Raw genomic sequence first — 18,729 nt, forward strand, 5'->3', positions numbered from 1 at the left:
TTGTTGACCCTGATATTTCCCATGATCCACTGCGCCCCATTTCAACTTTCCCATTTAGCAAATCTTTGTTTACAGTCCGGTTAAAACATATTTACGTTCTCATTGTGGAGTGTTGTCGCACTTATCGGGCGTCACAGCGGATAAAGGTGAGTACAATACGGACACATTAATCGTTTTTTGATAGTTTTGTTCGGATGACATTGAGGAGAGAGGCGCGACAAAAAGGTGTTCTACTTGTGTTGTTTTGCAGACGCCCCTCCCATTTATTAGGGTTGTCCGCCTTTTCTGTAGCTATCCCTTGCCTCGTGGGTTTGTATAAGGATCTTTTCAAAGTTTCTGGAAAAGTTAGATCGATTGTAATATTAAAGGAAAGAAGTATTGTACTGAGAGGAAGATCTTTTGAAAGCGCAGCAAAATGTCGTTTTGGAGTGAAACGGTTTTTGGAAGAAGTGTCTGAAACTAGTGAGTCAGAAATAATTGAACCACTCCTACGGAAGGGAGGGGAGATGCGGGGGACAAGTTTAGTTCAATGTCTGATCTGTATCTTATCAACTACAAATGTGCTAAATATGTCCGTTGTAAGTCCGCGTTGCACTTGTGTAAGTCATGTTCATGTTGAATTATTTCTAGTCTAGAGGAAAAAACATTGCAGAATTAACATCTATTATCATAATACCGGTACGTTTACGACGATTTCTCTAGCCATACTGATTTGACAAATTGTCAACGCATCATTTTCTCCAGTTACATGTTGCTGCTATAGGTTACCCTTGCCACTTCTTCTGTGTAACTTTTCTGCCACTCTTGTCCTGCTAAAAGCGTAATATTGTAATTGTAACACGCCGCGGAATTACACGGCGAACGGGCGCGTGGTTGGGAGGGGGTACAAAATACCGGTAGGAAGAAACACGGCACAATTAACTGCCGCTATGTACATTTATACATCCTCTGATGTTCCTTCCTTTTCTGTCAGTAAATGCATAAAACATAAACCTGCATGAGCATACAAAATGTCATGAGAAAACGGACGTATACTGTCAAGAATTTTCATTTAACTTCTGTCCGTCACAACCGCTATGACGTAACACTTCACTGCTAGCGTAGATATAAAATGGCGGGAAAATGGCTGCGTACGTTCAATTTTGCCCATTCAGTCGTAGATCCGGGCTATTATGCAACGGTTCTTCACACTTTTACATGAGTTGTAGGTCACCAACAGAAATTCAAGATTGTTGTAATGTTGAATCATGTTCGTCTTGTGCCGTGAGCATGTGTAATTATGATCTATATAAATTTGGCAATGAATGTGACAGTGTGTTCGTCCCACGACGAGCTGCCTACCCCGAAATTTAAAAAAAAGTATACTGAAAACTTTTGGCCTTGTTGTCTTCGAATGCATTGTTATCGATGCTTTGTAAATTGTGTATTGGACACCTAGATGTCTAAAGTGTGCACAGCTCAGAAATAACTATTGTTGCATGTGTAGATCTCTTTAAGTTCCAGTATTTTTAATCTACCGGTATAAGTCTTACTACCGGTATTATGCCAATGCATGTTAAAGGAAAGAAGATTAGTTAAAATCCTTCTTACGCTACAAGATCCTACAACCTTAGCATGAGTGAACTCTATAAATGTCATGCTCTGGTAGTCCAATCATATATTACCATTTACCAAAGCCATTTCATTATGTAGTTTGTTGCCATCTATGCACATTGCTTTGATTGATCTAATGGTGTGCCATATTGCACCAGAGCCCATTACTGAAATTGGTTCCATGGTTAGGGATCACCACATGTGTGTGTGGGACCTTGACCAGGGCCCAGCTGTAGAGCCACGTTATTGGGCACAGAGTTAGTCATGCTATGAATAACTGACATTCTTTTACTCAGAATGTGGGGGATGTTGCTTTGGAATTCTCCATTCAGAAATTCACATGCATTTTTTTCTGTAGTAAAGGGACATCAGTGCTAGATCTAGGGCTTCGACTTTTGAGAAATAATCTTTCCCTATTTTATTAAGGCAAACGTCTTATTTTGGGCAAGAGTTGAGGTGTGCAATAATCATGTCAATAAATCAGCCCTTTACAACCTCTACAAAGCTACAAGCTACTTTCCTTGAATCACAAGTTTTGTTCATCTTTTTCTGCATGCCAAGGCCTAGTTCTTTTACCCAATGTCACTTCGCTACAGCTTAACAGTACTAGTCTGAAGAAAGAAAGTTGACACTAATAGATCCAAGGTACAAAAACAATCTCTTTTGAATGACATCATCACCCAACACTGTGTTAACAATGGTCAGACCTTGTCATACAAGCACTTGCTTATTTGGTGCCCTTTCCAGTTCACTGAGAAGCTTTGAGCCAGGGTGACTTTGACATTTATTTTTCCACCCACGGGTTGGCTTAGGTTTCCACCTACAACTTCCTGTACAGGCCCTGCTGTCACTTCACTTTTGTTGTGGTTCAGAGATATGCCCTCAATCAATGCTTTAAGCAAGCATGTAAATTGTGTTACAAGCCAGTTAACATTTCAAACTGACCTTTGCTTTCAAACTAAATGAATTAGGACTGACTTTCCATCTTCAAATCAATCAGTGGCTTCTTTATGTTTTTGCATCAACAATTCTTTGAAGCTTTCTTGGGTTACATCGTAAAGGTGCTATTAACCATTGCATTGGTCCATTTCCTGCCTAAAACTAGCTACTAGTACACAATCACTGTTTAAACCTTTATTAGGGGACATTAAAAAACTGTATCATAAATCATTTTATAGCCCACTTTTACCTGTGTACATAAAAGAGCGTCTTTGGGGCATCGGAACCATAAACATGTAAAGGTGACTTGTAACATGCTTCAGCTGAACCTAAAGCACTTAGAGGAAATCCAGAACGTGACTATGTTATGTACTCTGTAGGCTACCCTGGCCCCAGACTACACAGTAGTCACAACCCCCTGTACCCTGCAGTGACTCTGTCCATGTTTGACATTCTTGTTTGGTCTCACAACAGAAGTGTTGTCTGTCAGATAAACCGACAGGTTCTGGTTAACCAGACCTGCCACTGGACATAGAGCACTTCCAGGGATGCCACCTTGATGTTTTCTCCAGATTTCTCTCAAAGAAAGAAATCTGTACTTGATGCTTACCATCAGAACTTACTCCCCAAAGTTTGAAATGGTGGGAAGAAAACTCAACTGTGCTTCCTAGTCTTACTGATGATTGTCATGACCTCCTTGCAAAGTGTTGATGTTATTTGTACAATGCCTGTATACAAAGACTTCACAAAAGATGCAAGGTTGTGAGTTCCTAGGTAAAGCAGAAGACACAATGTTCTTAAACGTTTGCTGAGCCCACGTGGACATGTGGGTCTGTTTGTACAACAAACGTCAGCTCAAACACTAACTTCTTTTCAAATAGTTACAAACGTCTTCCTGTGAAATACTCGTCACTCCTCAGAAGCCTCCAACACAGGCTTGGAGGGGCCTGAATAACACGTGGAATAAAAATTCTGTTACAGTAAAATGTTCTCCCAGATCAAGGAGCTTTATGATAAAAGCGAGGAGCTCCTTGCTCAGATTCAAGCATTATGTATGGTATAGCTGGTATGGCATCAAATGGCCAAGTGGGTAGGCTAGTGGCTAAGGCTAGTGGCTAGGCTGTGTTGAACATGAGATTGAGAGGTCATGGGTTCGATTCCTGACATTCCTGGCTAGACTTATGTGTCCTTCAATGGGAAAGGAACTTTACACAAGTTCCTTCACTCATGGTTGGGGTCAGGTAAAATGCTGTGGAAGAAAAGGAATGGGCTCCACAGTACTTGCCTAAAATGAGGGTCTGCATGGGGGGGTCTTGGTAACGCTTAACGGTGAATTCAGGAGGCCCGGTAACGGTTAACGGTAAATTCAGGAGGCCCGGTAACGCTTAACGGTAAATTCAGGAGTTACAAAACATAACACCGTTGAAAGTAACATTGACGTGCATTCCTATTTATACAACGCTAGAGTAGGGCAATGGGGGAAAATATCCGTCTAATGACCAAGCAAAAGGTGCCCGGAACCCGGAGGAATGACAGGTCCATGACATCTGTAAATTGACGGAGGCAGAGTTCCCGGCCAGCCACAGAGACGGCGGCGGAAAATTTCTTATGGGGGGATTGGACTATTGTGAGTTTCAGCACCTGGAGCGCCGAAGGCGCGACGCATTCCAGGGGGTCCGGGGGTATGCTCCCCCGGGAAAATTTTAAAATCAAGACCCTCTTAAATGCTATTTCCTGCATTTTCGGCAAATTTTGCCGACTGACTAAGCTAGGTTGATTTTGACATTTTCATCAAATTACACAATGATTATAGCTTTGGCCTCTTCCCCCAGAGCCCCAGACATATTTTACCATTTCGCCGCTCAGAAGGCACGGGACGTTGCAATATAAGTCCGGGAAAATTTAAATCTGGACCGTCTGAAACGCCATTTACTGCATTTTGAAGGACGCATTCTGCTGTAAGACGAAGCTAAATTAAATGACATGTTATTAGAGAGAAAAGTTTTTTGTGCCTACCCACGCCCCTAACATATTTTCACCATGTCATCGTGAGCGCCAAAGGCGCCAGCCGTCGCAAGGAAGGTCCGGAGAAACCTCATTTTCTGCATTCTTTGAGTACTTTTTGACCGAAACTAAGCTGAGTTTACACTGAAATCTGTATGAGCGATAAAGTTTTTGAGGGCGACGCTTCCGCAACATATTTTACCCTGTCCAGAGCCGAAGGCCGGGAGGCTCGGAGAAAATTTTGAAATCTGGACCCTTTGAAACGCCATTTCCTGCATTTTCCGGGGTTCTATCTGGCATTTGACTTCGTGTGTATAACGGGTTACGAAAAATTTCTTGGTAACGCTTAACGGTGAATTCGGGATAACAAATAACGGTTAACGTTGAATTAAAACGACCAATAACGCGTCACGAAGAATATACCGATAACGGTTAACGTTAAATTAGAGAGGGTCGGTAACGATTAACGGTGAATTAAAATGGCTCGTAACGCTTAACGGAAAAAGGCATGCAGACCCTCTAAAATGGATTAACAACCTTCTGCCCCTATATAATGTGCTCAAAGGCTATAGGACCTTTACCCTTATCTTATCTAGAGCTTTTTGCCTGCCTCCCATAACAATAAAACAATTGTGTCTAAAGTTGCAAATTCTAAACTTCTTTGGGGGATTGAGGGGGGAGATGAAAAGATGACAGAGCACATTTTTCAAGTGATCATTGTCAGGTATCCCAAAAGACATTATGGGTAGGAGTGGTAGGAGTGGGCACTCAAAGTACCAGGTCTCAGTCTTACCCTGTCCCATGTGTATAGGAAGGTAGCAAGATAAGATCACCTCTTATTTCTAATTGTTTTTATTACATCTCATATCAGATGGTAGAAGAGGATGGTGTGTTTTCCTGACCTGGAAAGTGTCTGTGGGAGGTCTGGGATCTATTCTCCAAGGATTCCTTTCTGTCAACTGCCCAAACATTTGATGTGTGCCTGCTGATGATACACTTGACAGGTGTCAATCAACAATCATGTTTCAAGTGTAGCTTTGTTTGTTTTGTGTGCCATACTGGGGGTGGGAAATGCAGGTTTCCTGATAAAGGTTTTGGAAGTTGTCAAGTTTTCAATCTATTTTACTTTTTAGTCTGGAAAGTCACCATAAGGCAATACAAAATAACCGCCATTTACACAGTTATTATCAAGTCAAATTCTTGGTTTCTTTGGATGCTGAATTTGGTAAATGAATAGCTGCTATGGGGATATTGGCCAAAAGAACTTATTGAAGTGCTTTTTCATTATTTCATTCTACCATATTATTTTATTCTTTTGTGTTATTTTGTTACATCACTAAAGATAACAAAGCTATATATAACTATTACATGTATAAGACTTCTTTAAATTCAGTTATTATAGTACATCAGTGCTTGTATAACCGAAGCTGAAGGTGTGGGTCTTAGGGACAATCTAATCTATATTTATTTACTTATTTATTTTTAGCCAACATTAGCCTGATCACTTGATCCACAAGTGTAAAGGAGGCTTAGGTATGTACAGTGGCTTGTGATTTTGTTGGAGGTTTCATCGAAAAATTATCAGTTCATGCCAGAGAGAAGTGCTGTATCAGTTTCAGTATTGAGAAAAACTATAATGTTGATTCTTTTTGAGTGAATTTAGATAGGCTATACTAATTCTTTCATCCATAATTCCTGCATGACCCCGAACATTGATTTAAGAGCTTGGTACAGCAGTTTGGGGTTGGCCTGTATGCAGGTCATGCTGGGTGTAGAGAGACAGGTGCATTGGGATTAGGATTGCCACTGCACTTTTGATCTTTATAAGAGCTAAATAAAAATCAATATTATGCATATTTCCAACCAAAAATTACTAAAATCAAGGGATTACACTGATTCATGTATCCTGTATTCCCCTTCACACCCTCCCATGTTGGGACGACATACCACGAGTATACATGCAGTGATGTAAACATGGCCGGGCAAACCGTCCCATGGCTTTATTTAGTAAAGTGTCATCCAAGCAAACTCTGGAATGTGTGAGAGACCAACAGCAGAGGGAGTGGGGAGGGGCTGCACTACTGCCCTGTATGTAGCATCTGGAAAACAAGAAAATTAGGGAATCTAAACTTTTTTTTCTATGACATGTTATTATAGTTATCTTTTTTGCATATTAGTGCATAGTTGAAGTATTTTAAGTTTTTTTCTATAGCCAAGAATGGAAACGATGAAGAAAACAGTCCGCTATAAGTCAGGATAGGAAGTGATGATACCTTGTACACCCCCATGTCATTAGATGGACTGTTCCTGACTGCCATGATCTGTGCTTCTACATGTAGGTTTGACCCCTGGTGAATCGGGACCAAGAGCAGAGGGGGAATTGTTCAAGAGTTCAGCTGATTTTTGACAGGAAACGTTAGGATTACAGATTCTGGCAAGTATGAATTTTCTATGTATGAATCATGTCATAGCGATTGCGATTTGTCTAACTCAGTTGCCGTTCAAAATAAAAACGTACTAAGCTAATTAAATTTTTTTAGTACATCAAGTAGAGAACATTCTTTATGGATTGTGTCCAGTACATGGCCATGGTAAAACAATTTGGGCGAAAAATCCCTGTAAACGATAATAAACTTCTTGTTTTGTCACAAGAAAGTCTGAAATCAGTCTCACTCACGGTCACAAACTCACTATCTGTTGATGTCAAGGTAATTATACTGCATATTCTATCTTTCAAATTTGGGACAGCTGAAAATATTTTGCTCATTACTAAGTTTACACATTTAGAGATGCGTTGAGAACTTTTCCTACAAAAGTAATATCCATGGTGCTTGTTTGTGGCAGAAGAACTGTCAGAAATTGGGCCCAGCAGCGGTAACAAGCTGTGTGTGTGACTTGACCTTGTCTCCAGTGAACCCAAACATTGTTAGCTGGTGTAATCCCTGCCTGGTAGGAGGTGAACCATGGTGAAGTAAAACACTGGATAATCTAAACCACCTCTGTACAGTCTGGAGATGGTTCTCCCTGTAACTCAGTGGGGTGCTCCAACCAGCTTGTAGAAGTGAACTCTGACTGGACTTGACATTGAGGTGGAATCTGAGGTTTTTCTTGGATAATTCAAACCCTGCGGCCATTCAGGGAGATTTCATAAAATTGCGTGTGGCCCTTTTTCTTTTGCTCAAAAATCTTGTCAGGTTGACACCAAAAGGAAGATAATGAACAAGACAAAAAAGTACATCTTTATTTGATACCATTATTCCTGAAAGGAATGCAGGGAAAAATCTACTTTCCCTTTTGAGGCTTTTCCATGGTTTCCCCCATTTGTACCATTTCCTGTTTCTTTGCCCAGTTCCCCCAAACCTCTTAAAGTTTTATCCCAGTGTTTGTTTGTGGTGTGGTTTCTTGTCTTACTTTCTCAGCTGCCAATCTGCACTGAGGATTCCCAGATCAGTGTAGGTGCCCCATAATGAGACCTTATCAAGAACAGCAGTGAAAATAACCACTGGCTTATCCCTTCCTCTAATGAACCTGTCTTCTCTTATCTTGAAAGCTGTCCATCAACTTGCAATCCTTCAGGAGAGCCACCTATTGATAAATAACAGTATTGCAGGTTTTCATGTAGGTAGTAGACTGTCATGAAATGTCAACAAGTTGAAGGTTCATGTTTGATGGATTTGGGTTGTAAATACGAAGAGATTATTAACTTCTGACATAAAGGGCTTTGGTCTGATGTACTGTTGTAATTTTTTTCGTAATCGTTATCTGACAAATTTGTGCCAAATCACTTGATTTGTGTGGTAATAAAGCTAAAGCTGTCCCTAAAACCAGACCATACAGTCTATTGACAAAGGAATGTTTGCTTCTGCAGGGAAGCAAGCAAAAAGACCAACAAATTTTCTCTTATCATGTTATGTTGAGAAAAATGAATGCAACCTTTCAGTAATATTGTTTCCCGTTGTACTATTATAGGAAAGTTTTTCTCGGATAAGAAGTTCGAATTCCTTGAGAGATTAAACAATTCTATGACACACTGGTTTCCATGGTACTATGAGTGGAAGCCAAGCCTGGTGACCCTGCCAGGACCTTACAGTTAAAGGTTACACACAGGCACAGTGATGCTATTGTGTCTCTGAAAAACTGTCTAACAGTTTTTGTACAGCTGTTTTCAGCAGTTTGTGAGCGAGTGTGTTCACCAGAAAAATATGGTTATTTCAGAAGAGTGAAAGGGATGAAATAGCAAGTTAAAATTCTAAGGTGTGAAGTCTAGAGTCTTTTAGCTTTTGTCACAACTCTCTATAGTATAGAGATACTGTGCATTTTATTTCATAAGCCTTATTATACGTATTTCATGACATTAAAAAAAAGTGCAGCACATTAGATATCTTTATTGTCCCCTTGACTTCTATCATTCCACATTCCACAAGAATTTTCTCCTCCTTGGTCCAGTCCTTGAGGATTACTGGAAAGCCCCTGTCTTGTAAAAAAGCCCCCTGTGTTGTAGATGTCATGGTCCATTGATCTGTAATGATGAGGAACTGATAGACTGGAAGTTGTTCACACCTAATTAAAAGGAATTGTTAGCAAATGAATATTTTGCACTACAAAAACAGTATTTAGTGATCTTCTTTCATTGTCTTGTACTACCAAACAATACAATCAAATTCCCATTCATTACTTTAATGGACTTAGAGATTTGATAATCAATGGTATCAGGGTTTAGTGTCTTCTTGATAAGTCTTCTTGTCATTGTTATAGGGAAGAAAAGTGCCCTACTGTTCTAGTCCTGTACACCATTAGATAATATTGATCAAGCCCAAAGTTATTTCTCATAGGAATAAATGTAAGACAATTTTCATATGTCTCATCATTTATACATATTCATTGACATTTTATGTATATGAGTTGATGATTTGGAAATATTCTATCCATAAAGTAGATTATGCAGATTTCAGCAGTTGGCGGCAATGCACACATTTTGGCAAGGACTTGCCTCATTGAAGCCATTCATCATAAAACTGCCTCAAGATGAGAATATGTAATACATATACCATAATTGCTAACACGCTATTCAATGCTCGATTGTATCCGAAAACAGTCCTGTCATATCAGATCATTGATGTTGACATGAGTCTCCTGAGGTTGTTATCCATAAAACCCAGTTGGTGAGGCCTTTTGTGAGACAGATGACACACTTCCCCCGGGGCAAACCGGCCCCTCCTCCCTCCCATTGTCCTTGCCTGCATATTTGTGGCACAGAGCCAGTCGGGTCAGTTTGGCACACAGGGTACGACCATAGCGTCTTCCCCCGTAGTCTGTACAGAAAGGGTAAGTCTGCTGCTTTTCTGGTGATTTTACTACACTTACGAGCAGTTGCAATCAGCTCTGAGCTGGCAGGTACCTTCTTTAGGGAGTTAACATTTCTATGATATTGTTTTTGTGTTGTAATTGTGGCTACAATAGACCCCGTGAAGGTTCCCTACCCTTTCCCATTCTACTCTCATGGATAACAAAGGACCTGTGAAAACAAAGGTTCAGTTTGAGTGACTAGTTTAAAAGATTACTACTATAAACAAAAATAGGTTTGATCAAGAACTGCCAACATCGTCGTTACTTATATCAACTTTGATTTCTTAATTGCTGTTAGCATTTTAACGTTGATTGAGATACACAAGGTAATGGCGTGAAAGTATACCTGACAATTGTGAAAAATGGTGTCTCCTGCCCATTTAGCCCTGTTTGACCCCAACATCTGTTCTCGTAATGTCTATCTGATAGAGTCATTTGCTCCTTTTGGGCTCAATAAAGGTTTATGAAGGGAGTTAGATATATGAATGCTGTAAGAAGAAGGAATCTGTGCCAGTGAGGGACTCCTGGTGTTATTATGTTGCCAGAATGCTCGCAGGTCTACAGACTGTCAAGTGAAGGGAGTTGCTACTGAACTAAACATCCTATCCTCTACCTAAACTGTAAACAAGTGGTGTGATCACTGTTCTGTATACATGTAGTTGTTTGTTTACATCTATGATAAAACATGGGCTAGATTATTCAGGCTTAAATGTGCCTATCATCCTAAGTGCCAAATACCCACCTGAACCCTGCAATTTGCAGGTAAAGACTAAAATTTACTAATGATTTGTCAAGCTCCCCTGAAAAAAGATGTCTCAGCATGATTAGTCACAAGGTAGTCAAGCTCGGGGCAACTTTATTTGCAACAAAAGAATGCATTTATTTATCTGTTTGTTTGGCTGGCATACAAATGCAAAATAAGGCATTAACTATTATGACTTTTGTCTCAAGGTGCATACTTCTTTATAGACTTCCGATGAGAGTCTTTTTTCCCACTTCATAACTAGGATTTTTTAATCCATGAGGACTATCCACCTCTCTCCTTTAGGTAATTTTTGCAATGGCATAACTTAAAAAATCTCTTCAGACTAACTCACTATGGTACAAAGAAGAGACAGGATGTGACACAAAGGAAACAGGCAGGCTGTCATGTCTGAACTGTACCCAGGTGACCTCACCTGGCGCTCACGTCTGTCTCACCTGGTGGTGCGGACACACCTGGGGGTTTTGTCTCAGCTTAGTCCTATCCATTGTGTGGTTAACTACATGAATGAAGTTATGTTATCACTTGCATTTAGCTGTTTGTTTGTGGCCAGGATATCTTAAAAGGCCCCAGCAGCTTCCTTTTTTTTTTTTAAGTTGTAGATTACATCGATGAAGGTTAGACATCCAGGTAATAAGATATGCCAAAAAGCAGGTACTCAAGCAACTTTCAAAATCATATCCAGTTGCTTGAGTAACCACTGCAATCATGAGTCGCAAATTATTGTAGGAGCATTGGGCTCACCATGCATGTGGGTCATCTACAATGTTACAAAGTCTGTGCTGGAGGCTTTATAATCTGGAAATGTGAACATCCAAATAACTTGGCAATCTTGGCAAGCTGTCAATGGATATGTTTCTTTTTCAGTATCCCACAGACCACAGAGGACATTTGTGTCACTTCACTTGTCTAGGCACTTTTTTGGCACTTGCCTCTGTCTTCCCCTGACAATACCCAGACATGTGGTAGTCCTTATGGGTACTGAACTTGGCATGGACTTTGGTATTGGACAAAAGAGAAAGTCTTGTCGATAGACAACAACAATAACAGCTAACTCCCAACGTGCCAGAATAATCATCTAGACTTGATTTTGGACATCACAGGGGAAAAGAAGAGACAAACTTGGAGAAATCAGTTGAAATTATTTCTGTAGTCTGTATAATGATGTGAAGTATGTGTGTGTTCTGCAGGTAGTATCAGTCAGCCATGGCTGAGTACAAGTCTGCGAAGGAGAAGAAGTCCAACACCTTGGGCTGTCTGAAGGTTCTGCTCCTTATCTTCAACTTCCTCTTCTGGGTAAGTACAAGTGTGCGGCCAGGTCTTGTGGATTGTACTTCAACAACCTTACATGTATGGTTAACGTACTACAATTTGCTACACACACCTTGGGACCATATGTACAGTTTATTTGCTATTTCTTTCATCTGATTGGTTAAGTTGAGCACCTTTAAGTGTGTATTGAACAGTTCCATGTGTAATTTCCCACAAGAAACCAAAAAGGTGAAGATTTTTCATGTTTTAGAATTCTAGTCAATGGTACAGGCAGTGTAGTATCTGGGCTAGGCATATTGATTGTGCTCTTAAGTTATCTTAAAGGCATTGAATATGCATTGTACAACCTATCTGTAATCAGTGTGTTTAGAAAGATGCCATGTTCTTTATCGCCAGTGTTCTGGTGCAGCAGTGCTGTGGCTGATGTGTGTGTTCTGTTCCCCAGTGTTCTGGTGCAGCAGTGCTGTGGCTGATGTCTGTGTTCTGTTCCCCAGTGTTCTGGTGCAGCAGTGCTGTATCTGATGCATGTGTTCTGTTCCCCAGTGTTCTGGTGCAGCAGTGCTGTGGCTGGGCATCTGGATCCTGCAGACGAAGACGAAGTACGTCGCCCTGCTGAACTCAGCCACATACCCAGCCTGTGCCTGGATCCTCATCGTCGCGGGGGTCATCATCTGCATCATCGGCTTTGTGGGCTGCTGTGGAGCCATCCGCGAGAACAAGACCTGCCTTATTGTGGTAAGTACTGGTCAGGGTGATATTGATACCTACCTACTTAGTCCCTTGACATCCAGGTCGTTGGGGGGACAAGGTAGACGTGAAGACAGAGAGTTGCCTCCAGGTTCGTCTCTCCCTGGCCAGGGTTGACCTCTCCTGTAGGCTGAGGCCCGTCCAGTCAGTGATGTTGTCCTGCCAAGCTTTGCGTTGACGTCTGCGACGACGCCCTCCTTGATAAGGGATTCTGAATGCTGTCCAGGCAAATCACAGTTTTGAAACCTTAGAACATAATAATGCATGGACAGGCAGTGTCATGCCTGGTTTTAGAATCAGCATGTTACAAAATACTACTGCCCATTCTTGGACCAGTAAGTAGGTGAACAAATACATGCACCAGTATGTATGTACATCATGTAAACTTGAGAAATTCTCAGAAATAATTCTTTTGATTCCAAAAAAACAGGTCAAGGTTCTGCTTTTGAACAAATGTACTGTCCTTATCATTGCTCCTTGGTCATATAGTGTAATTCCCTTGGTGTCAGTTGTGTAGTATTCAAATTTTCTATGTGACACACCACACAACACAACATGGCCAGCTACCTCCATGTGCAAGAGAAAGTGGCATGATGTCCTTGATTTACATGAGGTTATGTATTTGTTGTCTCTCCTCAGTACTTTGTCTTCCTGCTGATCATCTTCCTATTGGAGATCATCGCTGGTATCCTGGCCTATGTCTACCAAGACCAGGTATGGTGACCTTAAATTTGCCTGATTAGCTGCCTTCTCAAGTATTGAAAGATGTGAAGAATTCCATACTTTGTTTTCATATTTAACAAGCAACACACCTTAATTCTTTTCAATTACCCTATCCGTCAAAATTTACTAATTTCCCATATATTGTAACTTGAAATTCTAGATAGGTGTAGTGGTATCTAACTAAAGTCATTAAATGTTCTAAGTAGACAAGGGTTGTTGTTGTGGGAACAACATTGTACTCTACTGTAGATCACCTTATTGATACCATGTGTTCTTTTTTCATCCCATGCCCTACCTATACAGTGGGTGAGTGGTCATCCATGCCTTCTTTCTTTCCTTCACGTCGTTCCTTCTCTTTCATAGATTGCATGATATGTCTGTGTTCAGGCTATCCAGAAATGATGTACTGTACTGTACATAACCTTACCATGGCATGAACATCTTGTAAAAATCTCCTATTCTCCTGTCTGCTATGTGTTTCTGGTACATATTACCAGTACCATTCAGTTCCATGTACTTCTGAGCTTTCCTATGAAAATTTCTGTTGCATCTATCTTCTGTTTCCACACTATACATTTTGCATACCATGAGATATACTTGTATATGTATGTCAAAGTCTTATTGATGCCTTACTGTTCTCATATCATTATTGCTCCATTGTGTATTTTCCTTGCATGGTGGTTTTGTATGCTGCACCATTAAATTGAATGCACATCCCATGAATGGTTGTTGTTGTTGTTATGAGATGTTTTATTGATGTTTGTGTTACCATGGCAACAGTTGCGGGGAGAGCTGAAGGGTGGTCTGAACTCCACCATGATCATGCAGTATATGGCCAAGGGGTCAGAGGGCATCACCCGGGCAACCGACGTACTACAACAGGACGTGAGTTGTTTTTTTCTATGGCAGCTGAGAATGTTCAAAATCTATGATTGTTGATTCCAAGAGTTTGATTATAGATCATTTGCTGTGCTTTTTCTTTGTTGTAATGAAAGAGAATCTTATTTAGAATTGGCGTGTTATATTCAAAGCTCATTCAATCTCTACAACTAAATGAAAATCAAAGATTTACTTGCGGACGTTTGGATTGACATCCATCTCTTCATCAGCGTTACAAGAATGAACATCATTCTATTAATGCTGAAGATTGCTGATGGATGTCTCCTTGAAATATTTACCTGGATGTCTGACCTTCATGATCGTATCATAGAATTGTGGAGATTTGAAACTCACAGTATTTCTGAGTTTTTCAAAAGTTGAGATGTGTTGGTGATTTTCTCTCTCTCGCTGCAGTTCCGTTGCTGTGGAGTCCTAAACTGGCGTGACTGGAAGGCAAACAGTCCATATTTCAAGACGGGGCCGGCCAAGAACATGACAGCACCAAACAGCTGCTGCATATCACCCTCAGATGGCTGCGCAGCCAGGGACCACCCCTCCAACATCTACCATGTGGTACAGCCAATTGAAACTAGTTTGTCATTTCTGTCATTGCTATAGTCTTCTCATTAAACAAACTGAGTATTAAGCCATGTGGTAGAGATATGCTTGACAAACTTTCAAACCTATTTTTCAAGACTTTTCCTTTTACAAGGCTAACATTAGATGAATGAAAAGATTGTCAACTATCATTCATAACAACTATGCAGCTACGTTTTTGACCCAAATGGGAAACAAACCCCTGACCTGTATCCCCGACCATGTCCATTGTTCCTGCAGGGCTGCCTGGATGCCATCGAGTCGTACATCAGGACATACCTGTTCATCATCGGGGCTGTGGGCATCAGCATGGCCTGTCTCATGGTGAGTAGGAGACAGCTGATTGGTCAGAACACACATGTGACATGCTGTGTGATTGGTCAGAATGATTGGTTCTGTGATTGGTCAGAATGATTGGTTCTGTGATTGGTCAGAATCATTGGTTATGTGATTGGTCAGAATCATTGGTTATGTGATTGGTCAGAATCATTGGTTATGTGATTGGTCAGAATCATTGGTTATTTATCATGCTAGTTTAACAAAGTTGATGTCAGTATGATTTTGGAGCCTAGCATCTTTCCACAAGAAATACATAGTTATATAGTTTTATTCCACAGATGGCTTCAAATATACTCATAAATGTAGTCACAGCTGTAAATTAGTTGGGACAGGGTTGATTTTAGATACAGAAGGTGAAGATGCGAATATGTCTTGTTATTCTTGCAGGACTAGCTGCCATAATGTTCACTTAAAGCTATTAACATTTTTTCAGTCATACTGTATTTTAATAGCAGTCTTTCGATCTCTTTCTGTATGCAAAAGTTCCTTTCAATCTCCTGTCTTTTCAATCATCTCACTATTGCTCTGTTACTGATGCATAGTTACATAGAGGCACTTACATTATCTCTTCCACTCTGTCCATCTATCCCTTCTTTCATCTCTACGTCCCCCCATCCCTCCATCACCAACTACCTCAGATCCTGGGTCTGTTCTGCACCTTGTGTTTCTACCACCTGGTGGACGAGTACTATGTGCTCAGTGACAAGGAAGGAGTTCACTGAGCGTCACTTCTCTTTCTCTCTCACCATCGCCCTCTGGCAAGTTTCTCCTGAACTGCAAGCTTAACACACCTTCTTTCACACCTTTTATCCTTATCAATGCTTGAGGCTGTTGCCATGTGAAAAATCACCACGAGTGATGTCACTGCTGAAAATGATTTGGGGGATGAAGGATCATGAAGAAAGTTACATGTATATGTACTTATTGGTACGCAGGCTATCAAGGAGATGCTAAATATAAACAACAACAGTATTCTGTATGGTGTGTTTCAACATTTTAATCTCCTCTAAAGAAATTTTCTGCCACAGAATTCTTGATGTTTTGGATTTGAAACTACTTTTTCAAGTACAATTTCTACACGCAAATCCTCTGCCCTTTGACATCTCCTATCATATTTATTAGTTATAACGATGCAAGTTCTTTAAGTGTTCATACACAGCCAACATTTTCATTTCGTATTTTCATAACATTTTTCCCTGTATCATAATTTTTTTTCTTTCACACATATCTGACTTATGTCCTTCTGTTTGGTAAAGTTTCTAATTTTCATATGCCTGCCTCTGTTCCAGTTCATTGGGATGATCCTGACATGCTGTCTGCACTCGGCCATCAGGAGGAGCGAGAGCTAGGCTGGTCCTCCTGACAAGTTGCCTTCACACTGCACATTGTCTACTACTTCCATCATCAAGTTTGCTACGGATCAGGTCTCTAGATGTCAAAAAAAGAGCAGGAGCCAAACCTTTGCTTGCAGAGTACATTTATTTTGACATGTTTCTAATGGTACAGTCTTGTCCCTGAACCAATCAGAGAAAATAATGCTAACAAAACAAAACAAAATTCACCAAGAATAGAAGAAAACAGCAGAATTACATAGTGTGAAGATACGTGGGATAGGAAAAGTTTCAATATCTGTTGTTATTTCGGTGGGTATGAAAAATCAATGCCGTTTCAAGCAATTTGTCTGAAGTTGTTGACAATGTGCATACTTTAACAACTACAGATGGTGTCAAAACGTAATTTTTGTATTCACTTCAAGTACAGCCTTTATACCAGTAGTCAATTCTGTAGCACAGTTCCACATTTACTACAGGTAACAATACAGTACAGATGGCAGACTAAGTTACAAACTCAACAAGGTATATGAAGGATTTTTGTACATTAGAACAGTGACAAACTTTATCCTAGATGGGTCAAGTTCTGTCAGTTGGAGTTAACAAGACAACTGCCAGTATTCCAGAAGGGCTACATTGTGAATCATGGCATGTAATAACAAGTGACAGCAATTCAAAATGCAGACATACATGAAAATGTATGTCTCTCTTTAAGAAGGAAGTTACCTTTTCACATACAGAAATATCCTTCTTGCAATGGTTTTTAAAAAAAAGTTTGAAGTATTTAATGTAAACTATTTATTATAGTTTTAAGCTTTTGGAGCTGAAGATAACAATATGCAATTTTGCAGTAGGGGTGGAGGTAGTATTTGACGTGGGGAGCATGGTAGATGACAGTTTGTATATCTGAAGTTTTTAATCATGTTGGACATGTTTTTAATCATAATCGCACAGACTTAGGAATTTGTCATAGGGGTTTGTGCAAGGTTGAAATTGCAATAGCAGTGTATTAACATATATATTTATATATATAGTAAAGAAGCATAGATGGGGTGAAGTCTTCTTGCAATTTTTACATGCACTTGCATGATTTGTTACCTTGTTTTATAAAGAAGAACAACTTTATTGCGCAACAATTGTAACAGGTACAATATGCACAATACTTTTGCATGTCGTCATCAAGTATTACTTGACATACAATATAGGTACAGGAAAATTGCTTTTTTGGATGGCAATGAATTTGGAAGTTTAACCCTCATCACTCTACAGGTGTCCCAGTTTGAACGCTTAGGCAGCACAGAGTACTGAAAGTTTTTAAAATGTGAAATGTTGTCACCGAGCAAATTGTACTTCACAACTGTGTACTGGTTTGCAAATTCTGGTTTACAGAGTTGCCAGGCTTTTTGTTAGACAATGAACAGCTTACTTTGCAATAGACATGTACCTACCAATAGGAAAATATGTGTAGAAGGTACACAATTTGGGAAATTAGGTGGATTCTTTACCTTAAAATTGGGTTTTATGTTTTGAAGTCATTTTTGAATTTTGATATCACTACCAGTATAATTTATTATGGAACACTTAACCTCTTAGTGACATGCCAATCAGAAATGTTGATTTTTTTTTCCTGCACACAATCTTGTGTTATCATTGATATAGTTCAGAAGAGGATTGAATGTGAAATTTTAAAGACCATTGTTCACCTTTTAACAATTTAAGGGAGTTTCCTTACTCCTTGATAGCAGAAATGTTGTTAGCCATTTGGTGCTACCTCACAAGACACCTTTACAATGTGCAAAACACAGTTTGTGATATTTGAAGAAGTAGTTCACCTGTTAATTTTTTTTTGGTCATATAATGAAGTAGGTATTTTTCTGTCAAACCAAATGAAAGATGTTCTTTTAAACGAAATGAAAGGAAATTTATTTTACAAGTTGAAATTTTTAATGAAAATTCTTGAATCTTTTTATGCAAAAAAAAGTAACAAGTCCTCCCAAGCACTGCAAGTAGACTTAATGATGCAATGAAAATATGTGTTTGTTTGTCTTTTGTTTTTAAGAAAGTCGGTGCATGTATTTATTACGCTAGAGGTGTATAAATTATGAGCATGCATGGAAACAGCTTTTATTATATTTTTTATAGTGTATGTGCATAGATTATTTATCTTCAACATTTTGTACAAGGTGTTTGTCTGTA

The 18,729-nt window shown here is 39.7% G+C and overlaps 1 protein-coding gene across 7 annotated transcripts; it reads left to right on the top strand.

The window, feature by feature from the left end:
* The first annotated feature begins 19 nt into the window (after positions 1 to 19).
* Positions 20 to 17,295, top strand: LOC118414543 (CD151 antigen-like). 7 transcript variants are annotated; one of them, XM_035818635.1, is made up of 11 exons: positions 20 to 146; positions 6,876 to 6,974; positions 11,836 to 11,941; positions 12,461 to 12,652; positions 13,304 to 13,378; positions 13,691 to 13,693; positions 14,168 to 14,272; positions 14,681 to 14,839; positions 15,104 to 15,187; positions 15,841 to 15,960; positions 16,492 to 17,295. In XM_035818635.1, the coding sequence occupies exons 3-10, from the start codon at positions 11,852 to 11,854 to the stop codon at positions 15,922 to 15,924; spliced, it is 792 nt and encodes a 263-aa protein (XP_035674528.1). In that variant the 5' UTR covers positions 20 to 146; positions 6,876 to 6,974; positions 11,836 to 11,851; the 3' UTR covers positions 15,925 to 15,960; positions 16,492 to 17,295. The 7 variants fall into 7 exon arrangements, with proteins under 7 accessions (XP_035674528.1, XP_035674527.1, XP_035674534.1 ...); XM_035818634.1 differs by having other exon boundaries at positions 6,876 to 6,970; XM_035818641.1 differs by lacking the exon at positions 15,841 to 15,960 and having other exon boundaries at positions 6,876 to 6,970.
* Positions 17,296 to 18,729: the final 1,434 nt, after the last annotated feature.

This window comes from Branchiostoma floridae, chromosome 4 (assembly GCF_000003815.2).
Source record: "Branchiostoma floridae strain S238N-H82 chromosome 4, Bfl_VNyyK, whole genome shotgun sequence".
NCBI lineage: Eukaryota > Metazoa > Chordata > Leptocardii > Amphioxiformes > Branchiostomatidae > Branchiostoma > Branchiostoma floridae.

Bases quoted from the DNA above. Each gene is read 5' to 3' on its own strand.
- LOC118414543 (XM_035818635.1), top strand. From the start codon at position 11,852: ATGGCTGAGTACAAGTCTGCGAAGGAGAAGAAGTCCAACACCTTGGGC. The intron at 12,653-13,303 runs GTAAGTACTGGT...GTCTCTCCTCAG, and splicing joins ACAAGACCTGCCTTATTGTG to TACTTTGTCTTCCTGCTGAT. The intron at 14,840-15,103 runs GTACAGCCAATT...TTGTTCCTGCAG, and splicing joins CCTCCAACATCTACCATGTG to GGCTGCCTGGATGCCATCGA.